Source organism: Bufo bufo, chromosome 10 (genome assembly GCF_905171765.1).
Source record: "Bufo bufo chromosome 10, aBufBuf1.1, whole genome shotgun sequence".
In the NCBI taxonomy this organism is placed as follows: Eukaryota; Metazoa; Chordata; class Amphibia; order Anura; family Bufonidae; genus Bufo; species Bufo bufo.
The window spans coordinates 123,817,619-123,840,015 of record NC_053398.1 but is presented as its reverse complement, the minus strand read 5'-3'; the positions used below and the strand labels follow the sequence as shown (position 1 = coordinate 123,840,015).

At 43.2% G+C, this 22,397-nt stretch overlaps 1 protein-coding gene across 1 annotated transcript in view; it reads left to right on the top strand.

Annotated features, from left to right (window-relative positions):
- The window catches only part of LOC120980681 (cadherin-8-like), a 396,076-nt gene that overhangs the window by 275,923 nt on the left and 97,756 nt on the right, over positions 1 to 22,397 (top strand). Inside the window, exon 6 of the mRNA XM_040409924.1 lies at positions 9,755 to 10,008. Coding sequence (XP_040265858.1) covers positions 9,755 to 10,008 — 254 coding nt within the window. The remainder of the gene's footprint in view (positions 1 to 9,754; positions 10,009 to 22,397) is intronic.

Here is a 22,397-nt window from a genome sequence, read left to right as displayed (position 1 = left end):
ATTCCACTCATTTTATTATTATTTTATGCATGCCGAGATAGCAGCCTCACCCTGGCCTGGATGCCTGAGGTTGCCCAAAAGTATCTCTGCCAGTATTAAAAATGATACTAAGTAGGTGAGGGCCCTGGAGCTCCTTCTGACACGTAGGTCTTTGTATTTGAGTGACATTTATGACGCTACATAATATACTAACATTACATGAATTAATAAAATGAAACAAAATAGAAGTAAATGAGGACAATAAAATTATGCTATTCTGCAATGGTTAAAAAGTGGTAATATGAAAGGCATGGCTAAAAAATTGGAGAGTCGTTGAAGGGGTTTTGGGGGCTATACCCTTCCCCTCCCTTGCTTGTCAAGCAACTTAAGCAGGGAGGAATCATAACTTCTGATGGAAAAAAATGACGAATATTCAAAAAAACAAACATATAGCACTATATATTAGTTTTTGACCCACGCCTGTATTGATCGCGTAATATTCGCATATTACGCGATCATTACCTTGCCGATTTTTCAAGTAAAAAAAAAAGATGAATATTCGAAAAACGATTATATAGCACTATTCGAAATATTTGCGATAAATATTCGGAATTTGAATATTCGCGCTCAACACTATTGGCCGCTCTGTTAAGCAAAATCTTTCAGTTTGATATGCTACAGTAGGGTAGAGAAGGTACCGTGAGTATGCAGGGAATTAAAGCTCTGTATGAGAAAGATTGTTCTTATAGAGAACTTTTGGCATTGAGAACCTGCTTACATACAGCATATTTTATGAAGTATTACGTGTGAGCTGCTGATGCCTGGAGGTAAAGAGTCTTTGACACCTTAAAGGGATTGTCCAGCTTTTTTTTAAACTTCTGTAAAATGTCTACCCTATGCTACTTTAGCGGTGAGAGCAAACATTCTCATCTGCTTCCTGCTGCTCCATTTTGGTTCCCTTCAGTGGTCTGCTGGTCCCCGTATGTAAACTTCCAGTTGGATAGGATCACATGTGCCACCTAGGCAATGACTTGTCAGAGACGTGACATGTCCCTAAGTAGCCCGAGCCCATACAAACATGGACATTTACAGGATGAGGACCAGGAGACCAATGAAAGGAGCCAAACAACATGCTGAGAAGTGGGTGAGTGTGGATTATTCAACAGATCTAGCTGCATGGGGTTATACTCTAAAAAAGGGTGAAAACATTTTTGGAAGACCCTTTAAGCCCACTCTTGCTTTAAACCAGTTAGGTATAACTGGTTACTAAAGGTCCCATGTGTCCCACTGTACTGTTCCATTTTAGAGTTTATATACTGTATACAGTATAATGAATCTATATTAAAAAAATGAGTAACTGTATAACTAATAAAGCTGTTGGGGGGGAGGGGCCTGATGACAAACATGAAGAATGTTTTTAATTATAACCAGCAGAATTGTGAATGCAGCTCTGGGGTATAATGTTGGCTGTAATGCTAGTTCCATACAAGATACGTAATGCAATGCACTCACAAGGTTACTTTGTTTTTATATAAATGTAGCTTAATTGCAAGTGTAACTTTAAAGTGATGTTCAAGAGTGATCGTACTCTTTGAAGAACCTATTTTAATGTCTTTGTAATAGGAATACAAATTTTTAATGAATACTGGTGATTGTTGCCAATTTGAATACAATTAGCCTTGTCAATCATACCTGTCTTTAATGGCAATTCATGTTTTCCACAATGGTCTTTCACCATCTGATTAACTGGAAACTGATTATATAGGCTGGAATATTACACTACTGCAATGCCTGCTGGGATGAGTAGCATTTCCCAAGCATGTCTCTTGATTGACAAAATATCTCATGTCCAGAGATACAACAAGAATGTTGCTTCTATGGTAAAATACGACCATGATGCATACTAATAATTCCAATGAACCTCATTGCCTTTAGAGGTTCTTTAGTGGGTTTCGTCCGTTAAGTCCTGTGTTTTTTTTATCTAATCTGTTGAGACTGCTGATGGAGACTCTGACAGCGGTGTTACCAGAGCCCTAAAGTGAGCCACCACTTATAAACAAACTTTCAGTAATGACTAGAGATAAGCAAATTTCGAAAAAATTCAATTTGGCAGGTTCGCGAATTAAAAAAAAAATTTGGTTCGATACAAATTTATTTGTGGCGAATCGGTTAAAAATGGCTATTTCCTGGCTGCAGAAAGCCTTCATAGTGGTGTAGAACACTGTGCCTTGCAGTAACACGCATAGGGAGTCTGCTGTGGTAGTGAAACAATACTGTGAGTCAGTATGACATGTAGATGACAGGCTTTGCTCTTAGAATCACTTCACACTTCACTTATTTGGGCAGTTATGGGGCCAAAACTGACCAAATAACTCAAGTGTGAACTCAGCTTTACAGGTCAAGGTTAGCGTCAAGAAGAAGCGCACTCCTTTTACACCATCGGCAGCTGATTCCACATAGATGTCTACAGAACGTGTTCTATTAAATGCTTATACAAGTAGAGCCCCCCCCCCCGGCAGAGTTGAGAGGGTGTCAGTAGTAAGTTTGTGTTGATGTCACTGATTATTTTTCCCTTCCTCTGATCCGTCAGAACAATAACACCTAAAAAACGGATCATGTCTGTTGAGCATCCTCCTTAACTTGGTCAGCATTTGGTCAGTAATCCATCAGTATTGCTAAAGCCAAAAAAGACAGGAGTGGATCCAAAACAGAGATGACATGTGAATGGAATATTTGCATGTCTTCTGTGTTTTGTACCCACTCCTGCTTTTGGCTACCAAATCATAGGACAATTCTGATGCAAGATAAGGACCATGTCATGCAGGCCTTACAGCTGTTACATAGACAGGATCCATTGTGCTTCTCATTTTTCCTTCCTTCTGACAGATCAGTAGAAGGGTAAAATAAATGATGTTGTCAGGCGGAAAGGCAGAATAGTGGCCCGTTATGAAGTGGGAAGGGTGGGAACAGCATGAGAAGTCCACAGAGTGGCCCTATGACATAGTGGTGAGGTGGAAGCAGCATGAGGAGACCACAGAGTGACCCAATGACAGAGTCTGTATGTGGCAGCAACATCAGGAGGAGGCCACAGGGTGGCACAATGACAGTGTGGTGGCAGCAGCAGCAGCATGATGAGACCACAGAGGTGAAAGCAGCAGCAGCAGCATAAGGAGGAGGCCACAGGGTGGCACAATGACAGTCTGTAGGTGGCAGTAGCATTAGGAGGCCACAGGGTGGCACAATGACAGAGTGTGTAGGTGGTAGCAGCAGCAGCATGAGGAGACCATAGAGTGGCACAATGACAGAGTGTGGAGGTGGCAGCAGCATCATCAAGAGGCCACAGGGTGGCACAATGACAGTGTGGACGAGGCATCAGCAGCATCAAGAGGCCACAGAGTGTCAAGGTGACATAGTGTTGAGGTAGCAGCAGAATCAGGAGACCACAGAGTGGCAAGGTGACATAGTGTGGAGGTGGCACCAGCATCAGGAGACCACAGAGTGGCAAGGTGACAAAGTGTAGAGGTGGCAGCAGCATCAGGAGACCACAGAGTGGCAAGGTGACATAATGTGGAGGTGACAGCAGCATCAGGAGACTACAGAGTGGCAAGGTGACACAGTGTGGAGGTGGCAGCAGCATCAGGAGACCACAGAGTGGCAAGGCTACATAGTGTGGAGGTGGCAGCAGCATCAGGAGACCACAGAGTGACCCAGTGACAGAGTGGGGAGGTGGGTGGCAATATCAGTAACAGCTGAAGATGGTGAGTGAAAGAAGGAGCACTTGGAATCAGATGTGTGGCATCAGGCGGGTGGCAGCATCAGAATAGTAGCTGATGCAGAGAGCCAGAAGAAATCGGTTTCTCTTTTGTCAAAGTCTTGGTGTGGCACCATGGATGATCTAGTCTGATGCATCAGGCATTGGTGGGTGTAAATCCTGGCTGATGCACACCTGATTCATCTTGACAAAGGTTAGTCTCTGCACATTTTGGGTGGACAAAACACCCGATCTGATGCCATACTACTGGCCGGTCAGGGCAGCTTTTCTAGGGCAAACTCTGCCAGTTGCAGCCACAAATCCAGTTTGTCTGCCCAGTAGTCTATCAGATCTTTAATGTGGGGGGCAGGGTGCTGTCCAAGTATGCCACCCCCTGCTGGTTCAGGTCTAGCTGCTGCTGCTGGTGAGTAGTTTCTTCACTAGGAGGGTGAAGAAAGCTGCTCATCAGCGACTCTAGACTCAAGTTGCTGCTGATGGAGCTGCAACTGCTCCTACCCCCCCTCCCACCCTGCCACAGCAGTCATTGCAGAGGAACATAAGCGCAGAAGGCCCCTCTGGTCAGACCTGCAAGAGGATGGACAATGGAGCAGATAGGCAGCGGCCAACTGACTACATAGGATGTCTCTATAGTAGTTCAGTTTGTCCTCCCTCTCAGCGGGTGTAAAAACGGTCCCTATTTTGGACTGGTAGTCAGGGTCCAACAAGGTGGAGAGCAAGAAGTCATCCCTCTGCGGAATGGTGACAATTCGGCTGTCACTACACAAGCAAGTCAGCCTGCATCGGGCCATTTGTGCAGGTGAATCGGAGAGACTCCCTCCCTCCATCTCCACTGCATACTACCATGGTGTGTCTGGGTCCTCTGCCTCGTCTTCCTCATCACCCTTTAGCTCCTCTGGCTGCTCCTGCTCCTCCTCTTCTGTCACCTGTGTAGACAGGAATGACTGACGGAATGACTGACGAGGAGTAGGAGGATGAGAGGAGGATGATCAGGACCATCAGATGATGGGAAGGACATACAGCTTCCTTCGGCTGAGATGGTGGAGCCTTGACTACCTGAAATCGGGTGCATGCCACTGGTTGATGTAGCGGTTGTTTTGGCAGGCCGGACCACCACATTGGAGCCACAGTTCTCCCAGGCCACTTTATGGGGTTGTTTTGGCAGGCTGGACCACCACATTGGAGCCACAGTTCTCCCAGGCCACTTTATGGTGACGCTACATATGTTGATGCAGGGCCGTGGTGCCAACATTGGCATCCTGGACCCACTTCACCTTCTGCCCACAGATTTTGCAAATGGCCATGTTCACCTCCTCTGACGGCTTAACAAAAAACTGCCACACCGCTGAGTTGGTGATTTTACCCCCAACACTCCGCACTGACTGACTGCTACCGCCGCTCCTTCCTTGAACTCCTGCACCACTACTTTCCGGGCAGGTAGGCTACTGCGAAGTGCGTGGTCTACCCCGAGCACGTTTAGCTCCCGACCTCCTACTGCTGCCACCCTGCTGACTCCCGGCCACGCTAGTTACTTGCTGGCTCTGCCGCTGCCTCATAGGCAATCTGCCACCCTCTTCTCCAAATGATGATGAAGCCCCTAAATCACCTGACTCCCAAGTGTGATTAGCTACATCATCATCATCGAGTACTGTCTGCACATCACTGATGTCCTCCTTAACGGTCTCTGGGTCAGGAGACTGACTGCTCACAAAAACCAGCTCCCACGCCACTCTTCTCATCATTACTTGCCCGCCTAAGAGGAAGCAGTGGATGTCTCCTCCACATCTTGGCTAGCCAGTAGCTGCTAAATGTCCTCTAGTAGCTCATCCTTGCTGTATAGTGGAGCTGAGCCCACAACATATAAAACTTCTTTGGCTCAGGGAACAGAAAAGGACAGAGACAGGTTGAGGACAGGTGAGGGCACAGGGCCTGCTCCTGGGCCAAGCCAACTAAGGGTTGTGTCTGACGAATCCACCGTCTCTTGGCTGGGGGTGTGTGATGTCACTTGGAACGAAGTGAATGAAGAGTCAACCATTCAATAACTGCTCGGTTGCTGGTCAAAACACATACGCTAGATGACACCAGGAGCTCAGGCCTCTCGCTGTGACTCCTGCTGTCACACCCCCTTACTCTTCTGCTACCTGTGCCTGCGTCAGAAACATTTAGGCCTCTGCCACTCGGCCAGGCACCTCTATGTCTCACATACTGTTAGATCAAATAAATAAACAAAAAGGAAATTAAAACACCCCAAAAAAGTCTGTAATTTTCTCACTTCACCACACAACGGGTAATAGGCCCTTTTTTCCACTAATACATGCTTAAGAAGGCTTTAGAACATTTAACTGCACCGCTGAACAGCAAATAGGCCCTTACTTTTTTCCACGTATGCACGCCACAAAAGAGCTTTAGAACATATAACTGCACCGCACAACGGCAAATAATATATATATTTTTGTTGCCACTAAAACACGCCAAAAAGGGCTTTAGAACATATAACCACACCGCTGAACAGCAAATAATTTATATTTTCGTGCCACTAATACACGTCAAAAAGGGCTTTGGAACATATAACTGCAACGGTGAATGGAAAATATTTATTTTTTTTGCCACTAATACACACTAAAAAGGGCTTTAGAACATATAACTGCACCACTGAATGGCAAATAGGCCCTTATTTTTTTCCACTTATACACGCCACAAAAGGCTTTAGAACATATAACTGCACCGCTGAACGGCAAATAATATATATATTTTTTCCACTTATACACGCCACAAAAGGCTTTAGAACATATAACCACACCGCTGAACAGCAAATAATTTATATTTTTGTGCCACTAATACTCAGCAAAAAGGGCTTTGGAATATATAACTGCAACGGTGAATGGAAAATATTAATTTTTTTGCAACTAATACTAAAAAGGGCTTTAGAACATATAACTGCACCACTGAACGGCAAATAGGCCCTTACTTTTTTTCCAATTATACACCCACAAAAGGCGTTAGAACATATAACTACACCTCTGAACTGCAAATAATATATATATTTTTGCAACTAATACACACCAAAAAGGGCTTTAGAACATATAACTGCACAACTGAACGGCAAATAATATATATTTTTGTGCCACTAATAGAAGCCAAAAAGGGCTTTAGAACGTATAACTGCACCATTGAACGGCAAATAGGCCCTTAATTTTTTCCACTTATACAAACCACAAAAGGCTTTGGAACATATAACTGCACCGCTGAACAGCAAATAATATATATGTTTTGCCACTAATACACGCCAAAAAGGTCTGTAATTTTCGCACTTCACCACACAACGCCTAATAAGCCCTTTTTTCTTCCCCTAATTTAAGCCCAAAAATTCTTTTGAACATATAACTGCACGGCACAAGGGCAAATAAGACATAGAAATATTTCCTTGTAATAAACCCTGTTAAATGGCTGGATCAAACAGCACTTGCACCCCAATAACAAGAACGTTTTGCTGGAATTACAGAGCTATATAATGGTAATTTGGAATAACAGTCAGTGCAGCAAGGTATAATAGGATTGTTCCTATTACCCAGGTTGTAACCTCCCCTACTGAACCCTTTTCTGCTTCAATACTGTGGAATGATTCCTCTCTATCCTTTCCCTGAACTTCTATACAACAAAATAAAAGTTTTAAAGTCTTTTCTACCACTGTTCCTAGCGCCTGCTGACGTCTTTACCTGCACTAAGTACACTGGAAAATGGCTGAATCCAAGATGGCTGAGGCTAGTTATAGGACTGTGACATCACAGGGCTGTCTGGCTGCTGATTGGCTGCATGCATGGCATTGTGGGTGATCCCTCATTCCCAGAGTTCTTGCTCCATGTCCTAACACATGCAGCAGCCAATTTAGGAAAAAATTATTTGTTACCAGGAAGCATGAGGAAATTCGGATTCGGTGGGAATCAAATTTTTCCTCAAATTCGGATCGAATTCTACTTCGTCAACTTCGATTCGTTCATCTCTAGAAATGACTAATACAGGTGAATTTAAGAAACTTTGTAATATATCTTGTTAAACAATGATGCTTCTTCCTGGTCTTCTCAAGCTGCTTTCCTCCTCTTTCACTTCAATCAGCCTCTTATCTCTAGTAGCCACCATCTCTGTCTTCAGCCTCACACACAAACATCTATGGAAAGAGGAGGGGGGATAAGGAGGTTGCAGACAGCTAGTAAGTGATTTATAACCTCACTCTAAAGAGAGATAGAGCCTTATCTCCGTAGATATAGTAGAGTCAAAAGTGAAGTAGAGCTAAAAAAGTGCAGTTTGAGTTTCTCTCGTGTAGCAGCCCCCTCCTACCCCTCCTCTCTCTATAGATATCAATGTTAAAAACAGCAAAAGGCAAATCTTCAAAAGAAACCTGATACAAGCAGACAGAAGATTTATTATTTTATAAAATTTCTCTTTAACAAGATATACTTTATTACACAGTTTCTTATATTCACCTGTACTATTCACTTATACTGTATGTTTTATAACTGGAGGTACATATATTATACATTTTAGCAAACAGTTAAACGTAACAAGTGGAATTAAAAGGGATTGAAATAAGTTGCCTGTATTGGACAATATCTTTTTGTTAGAAGATATTGTTTGAAAATAAATAGCCCATAGGATGTCCTGCATTTCCAGCGCCCAACAATTCACTATAAACTGTGGGAGAATGCCAGTGTTTAATCCCCTGCAGTGCCACATAGGGGAAATGAAGCATTACGCAGATCCTATTCAAATTAATTGAATGTCAATGTCATGCAAGGACTACAGGGTTCTTCGGAGCAAGATACACTTCTCAGTTTACTCTAAACTAAACAGCTATCTAATGCTAGCTTCTGACAAGTTTCTAGCCCATAGTTACTGAAAATTTGTTGCCTCATGATGCTATCAAGCCAACTGTTACTGCCATCATACCATATGGAAGTAAATAGTGATGGATAAGTTTCCCTCCTCACGTCTGTGTGGAAAAAATAAGTATGTTTCTATATTTGATGCAAAGTTCTTGACAGGCTGGGACAATTACAAAGTTTGAGACATTTTGTGACAGTTGATGGGAGATTGACATTTCTTACTAAAATGTGCTCATGCTATTAGCTTCTTTTAATTCCACTTGTTCCTGATGACAGCTGTGCTTTGCAGATTAGCAGCCCATACTAAACAGGTTAAATAAAATGTGTATATAAATCAGCTCAAAGAGTAAAAGCAATGATGAAGGGCAACAGTTTTCATTATGTGTAGCATACTTTGCAATAAATAAGTGTATACTACAACCCAACGTTTGTGGAGTATAATCCACTTTTCAGTTATTGCACTATATACAAAATGTTTCCACAGGTTCCTTTTAAAAATGCAGAAACAATGAAAGTCCAAGTAATGCCATCATAAAAATAGATTTTAGGAGAGTAATAAACAGAAAAAAGTACTCTACTGTTAAAAAAAATAATGCACATGATAGATAATGGTTTATTGCTATGTATAATACTACTCTGACTGCACATATTCCCTTGTATTTTATGCATTGTCTAAGAAATACTAAAATATTTATTGCACCTTGAGGCTGTATTAGAAATCACCTCGTTTATTTTTTTTTACTAGCAAGTCCCTGATTAGGAATTTCAGCAATATGCAGGTAGCGTAATCACTGATAAAGTTTTATTATCTATCTTCTGCAAAATGCCGATTCTCAAGCCACAGACAAAGAACATTTTTTTGCAAATTTCAAATTAAAAAAAGGAAAGGTAAAGAGGACAGGGAACAAAAAGATTGACTTCATTGAGGCAACATAAACAGATATCAATAAATGCCCACGCAATTTACAGGCTCGGCCTGAGCGACTAGATGGCTGAAACTGCGGTTGCATTAAAACTCAGTCAATGTGCTTAAATGAACAAAACTTTCATCCATCAGCATTAAATTCATTTGTTCTTGCTTCTGTGGTCATTAGTGAAAAACATTTATCTTTGTCATTCTTAACAGCCTCTGGACTTCGAGAGCAAAAAATCCTATATACTGAAGGTAGAAGCTGTCAATACTCATATCGATCCACATTTCATCAGTGGGGTACCTTTCAAAGATACCGCAACAGTCAAAGTTACAGTGGAGGATGCAGACGAGCCACCAGTGTTTTCATCACCTACTTATCTTCTGGAAGTACATGAAAATGCTGCCATTAACGGTGTCATTGGCCAGGTTTCAGCTCGAGACCCTGATTCAACTTCAAGTCCCATAAGGTATTGTATCAAGCATCAATAAAGTGTAGATTATTTAAAGCCTCTGTTGTGGAGAGCATCTCAAATACATAAAAACTAGAGATGAGCGAATTTCTCAAAAGTTCGATTCGGCTGATTCGCCGAATTTCACGCAAAAATTGTTTTTTGACAAATTACTTTGTCACAAAGCACATTTTTTTGTATGTAGTGGGTGCAATGAGAGGGAGCTGCGATAGCACCGCCCCAATCATTGTACCTCTTCGATGCCGCATTCATACATGATTGCGGCATCTGAGTGTAAAAGTAACAATAAAAAATAAAACTTAATGCCTCCATTTGCTCGCAACGGGCCGGCCGCCACCATCTTGCTTGAAGATCTTGGTGGAAATCCTGTGCGAGATTAATTCATCACGCCGGCTGGCATGGTGACGTATAAGGTCATCACGCTGGCTGGTGTGATGATTTAATCTCGTACCGCACTGGATTTCGGGCGAGATCTTCAAGCTAGATGGAGGCTGGCGGCCCTTCGCAAACAAATGGAGGAGGTAAGATTGAATTTTTTAGTTTTTTTTATTCTATTTCAGGTTAATTTGATTCGCTGACACCAAGCACGAGGAAATTCGGCTTCTAGACAAATCGATTTTATCCAAAAATCGGGATCGAATTCCACTTCGTGGGATTCAATATGCTCATCTCTAATAATATCAGAATAGATACTGGGAAACAAGGTGCCTTAGAGATGATCAATTTGTTTTTGGTCCGATTTGTCTGAATTAATGATTTGATTTGGGTATGCACTGATTCTACTCAAATCGAAAGTGCATTAAATGCCTGGGAAATATCTCATTCTTCCTCATCAAAATTATCCTAAATCAAATCTGAAAAAAATATATATATATATCTGATTCGAATAAATCAGAATTTGTTGAGAAATTTGAGTTGAATTTTAATTCTTGAGAATCAATTCACTCATCTCTGGGGTTCTTCTACTGTACATTCAGATATGTTCTTCCTTACCTTGGCATTTGGTTTGAGATGTCCCTAGATGAGTGGCATGAGATGATCAGGTTTAAACATTCTCAGTCAAGTATAGCAGAGCCAAGGCACTCGGTATTATGTTGCAAGTGAGAATAGTTTATTTAACTAATCCAAATTCATATACAGCCACTGGCCAACGTTTCGGTCTAACCTAGACCTTGTTCATGGCCTTAGTGTTAGTAGTACAGTGGTTCTATGGAGGATGACTCTACTACTAACACTAAGGCCGTGAACAAGGTCAAGGTCTATAATAGACCGAAACGTTGGCCAGTGCCTGTATATCAATTTGGATGGATTAAATAAACTATTCTCACTTTCAACATAATACCGAGTGCCGTGGTTTTGCTATACTTGACTTTGTAAACCATTTTCCACTGAGAAACACCTTCCTCGACAAGGAGTGCCGACCAATTCTTTCTCTAAACATTCTCAGTAACACAGTTTATTTTTTTTCAAAATCTGATTTCAAGCCAAGAGCCAAAGTAAGGAAGACACATATGTATATAAGTCAGTCACTGAGATGCCAGATTTCCAATATGAGTAGGGCATTCCGAGGTGTTCTTGTGGAAAGTATATCAAATATATCTAGTCCTGTTCAAGAGACCTTGTGAGATACAAGGAGATATTATGAAGCAAGTCTAGCACTTGTACACACACTGAAAAATGCTGCAGGTGTCCACACTCCAATAAGGTTTTCACCACATGAATGATTTCATTTAAAAAAAAAAAAGAGTATTCATACTATTTTGGCTGATGTAGACCAATAAAAAGATATTACTTACACCCTGTTTTGGCCTGTCTGCTTGCCCAATAGGTAAAAGGAATCTGCACAAATCTAAAAAAAAAATTTAAAAAAAATCTTTAAGGGGTTGTCCACCCTAAGTATCAAAAATCCAAAGTGCCCTAGACAATAGCCAAAACCATGAAGTATTTCTATCATGTACTGGCTATAGATCATTTTTCTAACCTGTTCACTATGACATGCCTCCCTGGAGGAGCTTCCTCAGACCAGCTGTGTGGGAGGAGCAGCTAGCTGTAAAGTGAAAGTAAAAATCCCAGCATGCATTGCGGCAAGCATGTTCAGAGGAGCAGTCACATGACATCCCCGCCCACCTGTGTTTCCATAGAGACAAGAGCCCCTCAGATAATATAAATACCTCAGTCATCAGTGAATAACTGCTGTACAGACATAGCAATAGGAAGTCTGCCCCAGTCCCAGCAGCACACAGGAATATGATGCTAATGTATCATACATATGTTACTGGGGGGGAGGGAGGGGGCCCTGTTCATAAACTTGCTGTAGGGCCCAGTCATTTCTAGTTGCACCATTGGATTTAGGCCTCATGCACACTACCGTTGTGTGTTTTGCGGTCCGCAAATTGTGGATCCGCCACACACATATGGCGTCCATGTGCGTTCTGCAATTTGCGGAACGGCACGGACAGCCATTGATGTAACTGCCTATTCTTGTCCGCAAAATGGACAAGAATAGGACAGGTTATATTTTTTTTGCGGACCATGGAACGGAGCAACGGATGCGTACAGCACACGGAGTGCTGTCCGCATCTTTTGCGGCCCCGTTGGAGTGAATGGGTCCACACCCGAGCTGCAAAAACTGCGGCTCGGATGCGGAATAGAACAACGGTCGTGTGCATGAGGCCTTAAGCCATGAACAGAATGAATAGAGGGGGAGATTTATCATTTGCCTTGTTTCTGAAAAGTGACGTTAAAAATGTGTTTGCGACTTTTTAACTGTGCCTTTTAAAAAAAATTATATTAAAAATGGGTGTAACAATGGTAGGGAGGGGGCGTGACCAGTCGCCCCTACAAATTTATGTTCATTTCACCAGTTTTCTGACTCAAACAAAGACAGAAATCCACGGCAGCTCTGAGCTGTCATAGATTTCTGTTTCGGTGCATGGACTGCCATAGCAGGGGGGCTGTTGGGGACAGATCTTTGTTGCACAAGAGCTCTTGTACAAATCAATCTGCTCACATAGAGAGGAGCCTCCTGTCTGTCATCACACGACTAAGGCTACTTTCACACTAGCGTTAGCAGGGTCCGGTAGGCTGTTCCCCTGCTGGATCCATGCTAACGCTAGCCCACGAGTGCCGTGGGAAGTCCGCTCCGGCCCCATTCACATTCATTGATGCCCAGCTCTCTGCGTTTTTTGTCCGGCCGCCTCTCAGCATGTTTGCCATGCTGCGGCCGCATCTCCGACCTGTCCCCATTAAAGTGAATGAGTCCGGAGCGGACTTCCGGCGGCACTCGTGGGCTACCGTTAGCACGGATCACTGTATACAGTGTACAGGGGGTCACAAATCTCTATATGCAGTGGTGGTGGTCACATATTACCATATACAGAGTGCAGGAAGGAGAGGGCACACAATTATAGATGGTAAGGCCAGTGACTGCTGCTGATATCACTGACCTCACAAGGGGTTAAGCTTCTGAACTGTTGGTCTGGCTGTAATATTATGTCTATGATAAGAACACAGGGCAGAGGGGCCATGAACAGGACAGACACTGGAATTGCTCACAGTTTTGTGGTCCACAGCGCTTCCCTGGCTCTGCTACCTCCTCACATACAGTGGGATCCTCTCAATACAGGTGAAACAGAGGGGGCAGAGCCTGCAGTCAGATCAGCCATCACAGCTTCCCCTCAGTCTCCCTTCCTTCTGCAAAAGTTTCTTTATTTTAGCTTTCAACAAGTGGTCCTGCTAAGCCCCTGTCAGCCCTGCACAGCCAGGAGTGCCAGTCACAGAAGGAAAGCACATCTGATACAAGCAGGGTGCTTTAGGACCCAGACAGCAGCACACTCCTTTAGGCATGGACGAGGTAGCTCCTCCATAGCACCTGCAGGGATGGACGAGAGAGGTAGCTGTGAGAGCAGGACAGGAGGGGGCGTGGTGAGAGCAGGACAGAAGGGGTGTGGTGAGAGCAGGACAGAAGGGTGGCGTGGTGAGAGCAGGACAGAAAGGGGCGTGGTGAGAGCAGGACAGGAGGGGCGTGCTGAGACCAGGACAGGAAGGGGCGTGGTGAAACCAGGACAGGAGGGGGCGTGGCTGCCAATAGCAGGAAAACCAGGCAGATCTGCTTAAGAAGATATATTAGTAAGTGCAATTTCTCCCTACTTTCTTTATAGTTTTAATAAGTGCTAACAGAGTGGCCAACCCCTTTAAGCAATCCAACGTGGGACTGGTATTGAAGGAGAAAAAATTCTTGGACTACTTGTTTAAAACAGTGAAATCAATGGTGAACCCTAGTAGATATAAACCCTACTTGTATATTGATTTTTCTCCTTAATGTCCACCATTGGACTGACCTAATTTAAGATTGAAGTATAACAAAGCACTATGTTGGCAATGTACTGATTGAATTCTGCCAGAAATGTGTTGGCTGAGTATGCATTTGCAACAAATTTATGATATATTTAAATTTTCCACCATTTTAGTGTGGTTTGCACCATGTACAGCAGTTTTCATTTAGGGCAGGCATTTGTTTTGTGAGCAATGCTGCATTATTAGCCAAATGATTTATTGCTACTTTTTAAAAAAGTTAAAAAAGAAAATATCAAGTGTACTTCACTGCATGTAGATACAATACTCTGTATGTTTAATATGATATATCAATGGAACAGATTAACTAATACTGTCTTCGAGTAAAACTGTATAAACTTAAGGGGGAAATGTATCATTTGCAAAGGTTTTGGTGTCAGTTTTTAGTCTGCCTTATCTTTGTGAGGTTGTGCCAAATTTATGAAATGGCATACAGTAAAAATATATTTCATGAAAAACACCAGGGGGTGGACTGACGTGGGGATGCTACTTTTTTTTTTACTTTTTGAAATGTTGTAAATCATAAATAAGACATAAAAGTGTTCTAAAATGATATATATCAACATGCAACTTTTTGTCCTTTTTTGACTGCTTGGATTGAAGCCAATTTTGTGGAACAAGCTTACAAAATTTTTGTCACACGAAACACCTATACATTTTTCGAGCCTAAAGTCTAATAATACTTATTACAAAGGTTCTGTCATTGTGTATGTTACCAAGGATCTGGGGTACACTTGTGTCTTTTTTGCAATTTTTTTTTATAAAAAGGCAAAATGATAAATATGACTAATAATGTAGCTCTGCCTACAAAACATGTGGCTGTTAGTGATGATCGAGCATTCTCGGCCGAACATCAGTTCGGCCGAATACCGCATATGCTCAAGAGCAGAGCTCGAGTCTCCGCCCTGCACGTTTCTTGGCTGCTAAGCAGCCAATAAACGTGCAGGTAGGTACTGCCCTCACTGTAATGTCGTAGCCATGTTGGCTGCTGGCATTACAATGATTGGCTGGCCGGAACGCGTCACCGATGACGCATGTTCGGCTCATTCTTAGTCAGGGAGAGCTGTGCTGAGGAAGGGACAGACAGTGTAGGGAGCGATTTAAGAATATTTTTACCACCACATTTTTTAAGAGACCCAAAAGTCTTTTAAGGAATATTGTATGTGGCAGCAGCAATCTACATTTCTAGTGCAACCTGTGCTAAATTGAACACTAGCAACCTCACCATCACCAGCATAATCCGCCACATGGCATCCAAGCACGGTAATAGGTGGGACGAATGCCTGGGTCCACAATTTGTGTCTGTAAGTAACACCACTGCCTCCTCTTCCCCTGTGTTACATGCTGGCCAATCCAATCCGGATGCCTCCCGCCCTGCACCTGGACCTTCACAAGCACCATCAGCGACCACATCCACTTCCGTGTCCCAGCAGAGCGTCCAAAATGTCCTTACCCCAGGCATTTGAACGCAAGCCCAAATACCCAGCCACCCAGCCACAGGCCATAGCACTAAATGTGCAGCTTTTCAAATTACTGGCCCTGGAAATGTTGCCATTTAGGCTTGTGGACACTGAGGCCTTCCGCAGCCTGATGTTGGCGACCATCCCGCGTTACGCAGTCCCCAGCTGCCACTATTTTGCAAGGTGTGCCGTGCACGCCTTACACCAACATGTGTCCCATAATATCACACGTGCCCTGACCAATGCAGTTACTGGGAAGGTCCACTTAACCACAGACTCATGGACAAGTGCATTCGGCCAGGGACACTACATTTCCCTGACGGCACACTGGGTGAATGTTGTGGAGGGCGGGAGCGAGAGCGAGTCGTACCCTGGGATTGCACAGGTGCTACCGACACCAAGGATTGCGGGCCCTAATTCCAACAGGGTTTCCGCCAACACTTACATTAGTGGTTCCAACCCCCACAAATCCTTCTCCGCCTCCTCCTCCACTTCCATCTCCAAATTATCTGCGTGCAGCACTAGTCAGTCATCAGTCAGTAGCTGGAAGCAGTGTAGCACTGCAGTGGGGAAGCAGCAACAGGCAGTGATGAAGCTGATATACTTGGGGACAAACAGCACACTGCTGCAGAGCTGTGGCAGGGGACAAGAGACCAGACTAAGCTGTGGCTCTCGCCAATCAACCTAGAACCAGGCGTGGTTGTGTCTGATAATGGCCGTAACTTGGTGGCGGCTTTGGAGCTCGGCAAGCTTACACACATCCCATGCATAGCCCACGTCTTAAACTTAGTGGTTCAGCGGTTTCTCAAAACCTACCCCAATTTTCCTGAGCTACGGGTGAAGGTGTGCCATGTGTGTGCACATTTCCGAAAGTCATCGACAGCTTCAGCCGGTCTCTCAATGTGCTGCAGCAGCGCTGGAAATTGCCAGTAGTGATGAGCGGCAGGGGCAATATTCAAATTTGCTATATTTCGCAAATATTTGGTAGCATGTTCGTCATATATTCGCGAAGTCGCAAATTCAAGTTTATTTGCTTGATCGTGAAAAATCGGCAATCTAATATTCACGTAATGCGTGCGAAAAACAGGTGTGGGTTGCTATAGCTACATTTTTTAAGCTGCTAGAAGTTTCCTGAGACAGGAGAAAATGGTTGGCACGGCAGAACATTACAATATGGATGTAGTAGAGTTAACACTCATGCTTTCTGAGATTTCTGAGATGTGTTATCTAAACTAAGCAAACACCTTCAATTGCTTTTTAAGGGCTTTTGTTTCAAGATAACACAATGATTTAAGAAATTTTAGTTAAGAGTTTGAGTGCTAACCCTGCTACATCTGTAGCTTTATATGCAGATAGAGTGCTCCAATATATTTGCGATTGCGAAATCGGCACTAATGGTGCAAATATTTTGGCGCAATACGTGCAACTTCACATCTTAACAGGTCTGACTACTTATTAGTGATTTGTGCACTAAGTATTGTTGTGATCTTGTGACAACACAGCACTATGTATGTATGTATGTATGTAGCATACATACATACATACAAACATACATACCTACAGCACTATGTATGTAGCATGTATGAATGGACAGCAGAACCAGCTACACTATATCACCATCTAACTTACACTCACTATCTCCCACTAACTATCTGTATTATATATATATAAACTAACTATCTAATGTAATGAGATATGAAAGCAGAGAGCACAGCAATAACCGTGCTGTCTCTCTCTCAGATCTTCAAAATACTGCATACAAGGGCTGCTGGGGAGGTTCTTATATAGTAAGGGGTAGGCAACTTTCCTATTGGTTGCTAGTGATGTTGCTAAGCACAGACAAAGACATTGCAGCCTGCATATTGGCCCACAAGCAAGAAGGGAGGTTACTGATGAAAAAAAAAAAACTCTACAATATTCGAAATAACGAATATATAGCACTATATTCTAAATATTCGCAAATTCTCGATGTGCCGATATTTGCGATTAATATTTGCTACTTGAATATTCGCGCCCAACACTAATTGCCAGCTCACCAGCTGTTGTGCGACATGAGCACACACTGGAACTCTACGTTCCACATGTTGGCCAGGCTTTGTGAGCAGCAGAGGGCAGTAGTGGAATACCAGTTGCAACATGGTCGTCGCCTTTCCAGTCAGCTTCCGCTATTCACTAGCGAGGAGTGGGCATAGATGTCTGACCTCTGTGAGGTTTTAAGAAACTTTGAGGAATTAACACAGATAGTGAGCGGCGATAATGCTATTATCAGCGTAACCATCCCACTTCTGTGTCTACTTAAACACTCGCTGCTCACAATTAAGGACAACACTTTTCATGTAGAGGAGGTGGAAATGGGGGAAGCCATTACACAGGGTGTTAGCCATACCACCCTCAGTTCGTCTTCTCAGCGCGAATTGGACGATGAAGAGGAGGAGGAGGAGCAGGAGACGGTTGCCACCGCTACAGAGGGTAGTACCCATGGAAGTTTAATTCCACCTATTCTAAGTGGGTGGGCAGAAGAGGAGGAAGAGGATGAGTAGATTGAGAGTGATCCACCTGATGACAACAGCAAAGTCTTGCCTGTTGATACTCTGGCACACATGGCTGACTTCATGGTAGACTGCCTTTCCCGTGACATGCGCGTTATATGCATTTTAGACAACAAGTATTAATGGTTGTTCACCCTTCTCGACCCAGACTACAACTTTTCATCTCTCATTCTTCTGGTGGAGAGGACGTGAAAAACGGTGCAATACCAGAAGATCCTTGTTGAAAAATTGCTCCAAAAATTTCCATCTGACAACACTGGCGGCAGAGTCCGTAGTTCCTTGGCTAACCGAGGAGGGGAGACAAGGGGAACACACAGCAGTTCCAAAAGAGGCAGGGCAACACTCTCCAAAGCCTGGGATAGTTTCATGACACCCCGCCAGCAGTCACCCTGATGCAGGGCCTAGTGTCACAAAGAGGGAAATCTTTGGAAGATGGTGAAGGAGAACATAGCAGACCGTGTCAGCGTCCTCAATGATCCCTCAGTGCCCTACAACTACTGGGTGTACAAGCTGGACACGTGGCACGAACTGGCGCCTTGGAGGTTTTGTCTGAGCGGGGATTTAGTGCTGCTGGTGGCATCATAACAGATAAGCGTATCCGCCTATCAACTGAAAATGCTGACAGGTTGACTTTTATAAAAATGAACAAGGCCTGGATTGACCATGACTTCTCGACTCCACCAGAGAAAAGCTGATGAACATAAAGGCAATTTAAATGTGTTGTTTATAATGTACTGAATACACTGTATTCCCATGAACCCCTTCCACCACAAACAAGGGTATATGGTTGAAATTTCCATTTCTTATCCTCCTTCTCCTCTTCCATCATATCAACATGCTTATTTGTCGCATATGATGCCCTCACATATATGCCCTTCATATATTATTTATTACAGGGTCAGCTAAGCTGCAGGCCCTCATATATAATTTTTTAGAGGGTCAGGTCACTAGCAGGCCCTAACCTACAATGTTTTACAGGTTCAGCTCATCAGCAGGCCCTTGCATATAATTTTTTAGAGGGTCAGCTCACCAGCAGGCTCTCACCTACAATGTTTTACAGGGTCAGCTCGCCAGCAGGCCCTCGCATACAATTTTTTACAGGGTCAGCTCACCTGCAGGTCCTCACCTACATTCTTTTAAAGGGTCAGCTAACCAGCAGGCCCTCGCATATAATTTTTTAGAGGATTAGTTCATCAGTAGGCCATCACCTACAATCTTTTACAAGGTCAGCTCACCAGCAGGCCAGCACCTCAAATCTTTTACAGGGTCAGCTCACCAGCAGTCACTCGCATATAATGTTTTATAGGGTCAGCTCACCAGCAGGCCCTCGCATATAATTTTTTGCAGGGTCGGCTCACCAGCAGGCCTTAACCTACAATGTTTTACAGGGTCAGCTCATCTGTAGGCCCTTGCATATAATGTTTTACAGGGTCAGCTTTCCTGCAGGGCCTCACCTACAACCTTTTACAGGGTCAGCTCACCAGTAGGCCCGCACCTAAAATATTTTACAGGGTCAGCTCACTTGCAGGCCCGCACCTAAAATCTTTTACAAGGTCAGCTGACCTGCAGGCCCTCACCTAATTATACCTAGGCAATTTGCGCTCATGTTGAATTGCTTAGAAGTGATAAACGTAGCCTTTTCTCAGGCTACCTCTCTGGAATGGAACACTGATTCACCGTTACCCGTGGTCACCATGGTTTGCTCTGAAAATAACATCGAAAGTTGATAGGGCAGACATCCAAATGGATCGCTGCCGTCACGGGGACGTGCGATTGGCCCCAGGTTATCTAGAGTCACCAAAGCGACAGCAGGCCCTCGCCCATAATTTTTTAGATGGTCAGATCAGCAGGCCTTTGCTCTAAATGTTTTTGAGGGTCACCAGCAGGCCATCAATCATAATTTTTCAAGGCTGTGTATGATGCCCTCCTTTATGTGTAACAAAGGGTGTATTGAAGTTCCGGTTCCTCGTAATTTTTGTCAGCCCTTTCACTTAGTGCATAGGATTTATGAGTGTAGGAGTCCCACTACATGAACAATTGTACCACAATGTGAATGAGGCCCTCCTTTATGGGATTAACAGGTTGTATCAGAGTGCCTCTGCCTTGTAATTTTTGGCAGCACTTGCACTATATATACAAGTAAATATACAGGAAAGAATGTTTCCTACAATTTTTTCCTCTAAAATAAATTGTATCTTCGGTTTGGTGCGTATTATTGTCAGTCTGTAAAAGTGGCGTACTACTCAAACAACATTGTTCCCAGAAGCACCCTGGGAGTCCAAGATGCATCCTCATCCGCATCCAAGATATCCTCCCCAAGCTGTTCCCGAACCATTTTAGTGGTGTTTCCCACAATTTCTGACCTTTTCTTATGAACCAGGCACCCTCCCCTCTTCAGAGCAGGGTGTGCCTGGTTTAATGCTCGGGTTCTCTCATTGATTTCCATTATAGTCAGGTGCTCGGTAGAGCACCCGAGCATCGCAATGTGTTCAGCCAGATCACCCGAGCACCTGAGCACTTTGGTGCTCGATCAACTCTAGTGGCCGTCGCTTACTAAATGCAAACTGTTTAGCATGGCATAAATCTTCCAAAGAAGGGGAAAATACATCATAAATTTGGTTCAAATACCTACTCTACTGGCAAAACTGTAAACATAATTCCTCTTTTCTGGTGCACTGCTTTTGATACATTATCCCATTAGACAGACAGCCTTAAAATGTGCTATATTTATCAGTGACTGATGCTGGATAATGCATCTGGTTTATCTTTAGACTGTGTATTTGGGTTAAATGATATTCATTCAGAATTTCTAAAAAAAAATATTTATCAAAGCAGAATTGTTTTGAGATTTGTTTCAGGCAAATGAGAAGACAATCCCCTTGTGGGTATGCAAATTAGTTTTCCCTCCAAAAGTAACAGGAAGCCTCTCATATGATCAGATGTTAGGGAACAATCCAATAAGTTAATGTTTATCCTTTTAAATGGGCTTTGAACCATATCATAGATTTCCAATCATTAGTGCAGAGCAGAGAGGACTGGTTTAGGTAAGTGAGAGGTCTTGGTTGGGATCCAGGGGCTAATATTTCAGCTTTTTCCCAGAAACCCAGGGGATTGTTGCCAGGCCTGTAATACTCCTCACTGGTGCTAGGTGCTCAGGTGCTCTTCATATAGAGAAATAGTACCCTTCAAGTTCCCGACCAAAACTTGCTCTGCATTGAAGAGGGGTAATCTAAGCTATGCTTCAAAGGTTAAGCATTGACTTATAGGATTGATACCTATTATCTGATGGCTCACAGAGGCTTAGTTTTCCTTTTACTTTGTAAACCCAGAAGAGGCATGTCTAACCTATAAGACTCAATCTAGTAATCCAAGGTGATCACAGGACTCTATCTATTCTGGCTGATGTGGGTTCTCGTCAAGGGTGTGTTCCTGGCTCCACCTCTTGGAACTCAATTTGTATTAAACAATTCAGACAGCACACCAATTTTTGTTATGCATGATTAGTCTTTATTTAGTCGGACATGGTGGTACACTGAACAACGTTTCGGGCAAATTGAATGCCCTTCATCAGGCAAGCGTGCATCCACTTGACAGCAGGGAGAGACTCCTCAAGCCGGTTGAATCTCTCACAACCTGATATGGGTAGAATCGAGTTTAACCCAAATAAAAAAAAATTTGCAGGTTTGTACCAATCAAAATGCAACAAATTTTAAAAATGCGTCTAACTTTACATCACCTATTAGTTGGCTTAATTTAAAAAATACAGCACATTTTTGACACATTTCACATGGCGATGCATCTAGGCTATGCCCCCTTTATCGTGAACACATACTCCTCTTTTGTTTGAGGAGTAAATGGTGTCTTACAAGTGTCTAAATCACTTGCAGTAAAAATCATATATACACTTTTTTTGGTGCTAATCACACAAAAAAAACTGGCAAATTTTCAATGCTAAATCTGCCCATTATTTTTACTTCAGTCGGCTGTAACTGCGAATTGATGGATTCATTTATTTCAATAGTTG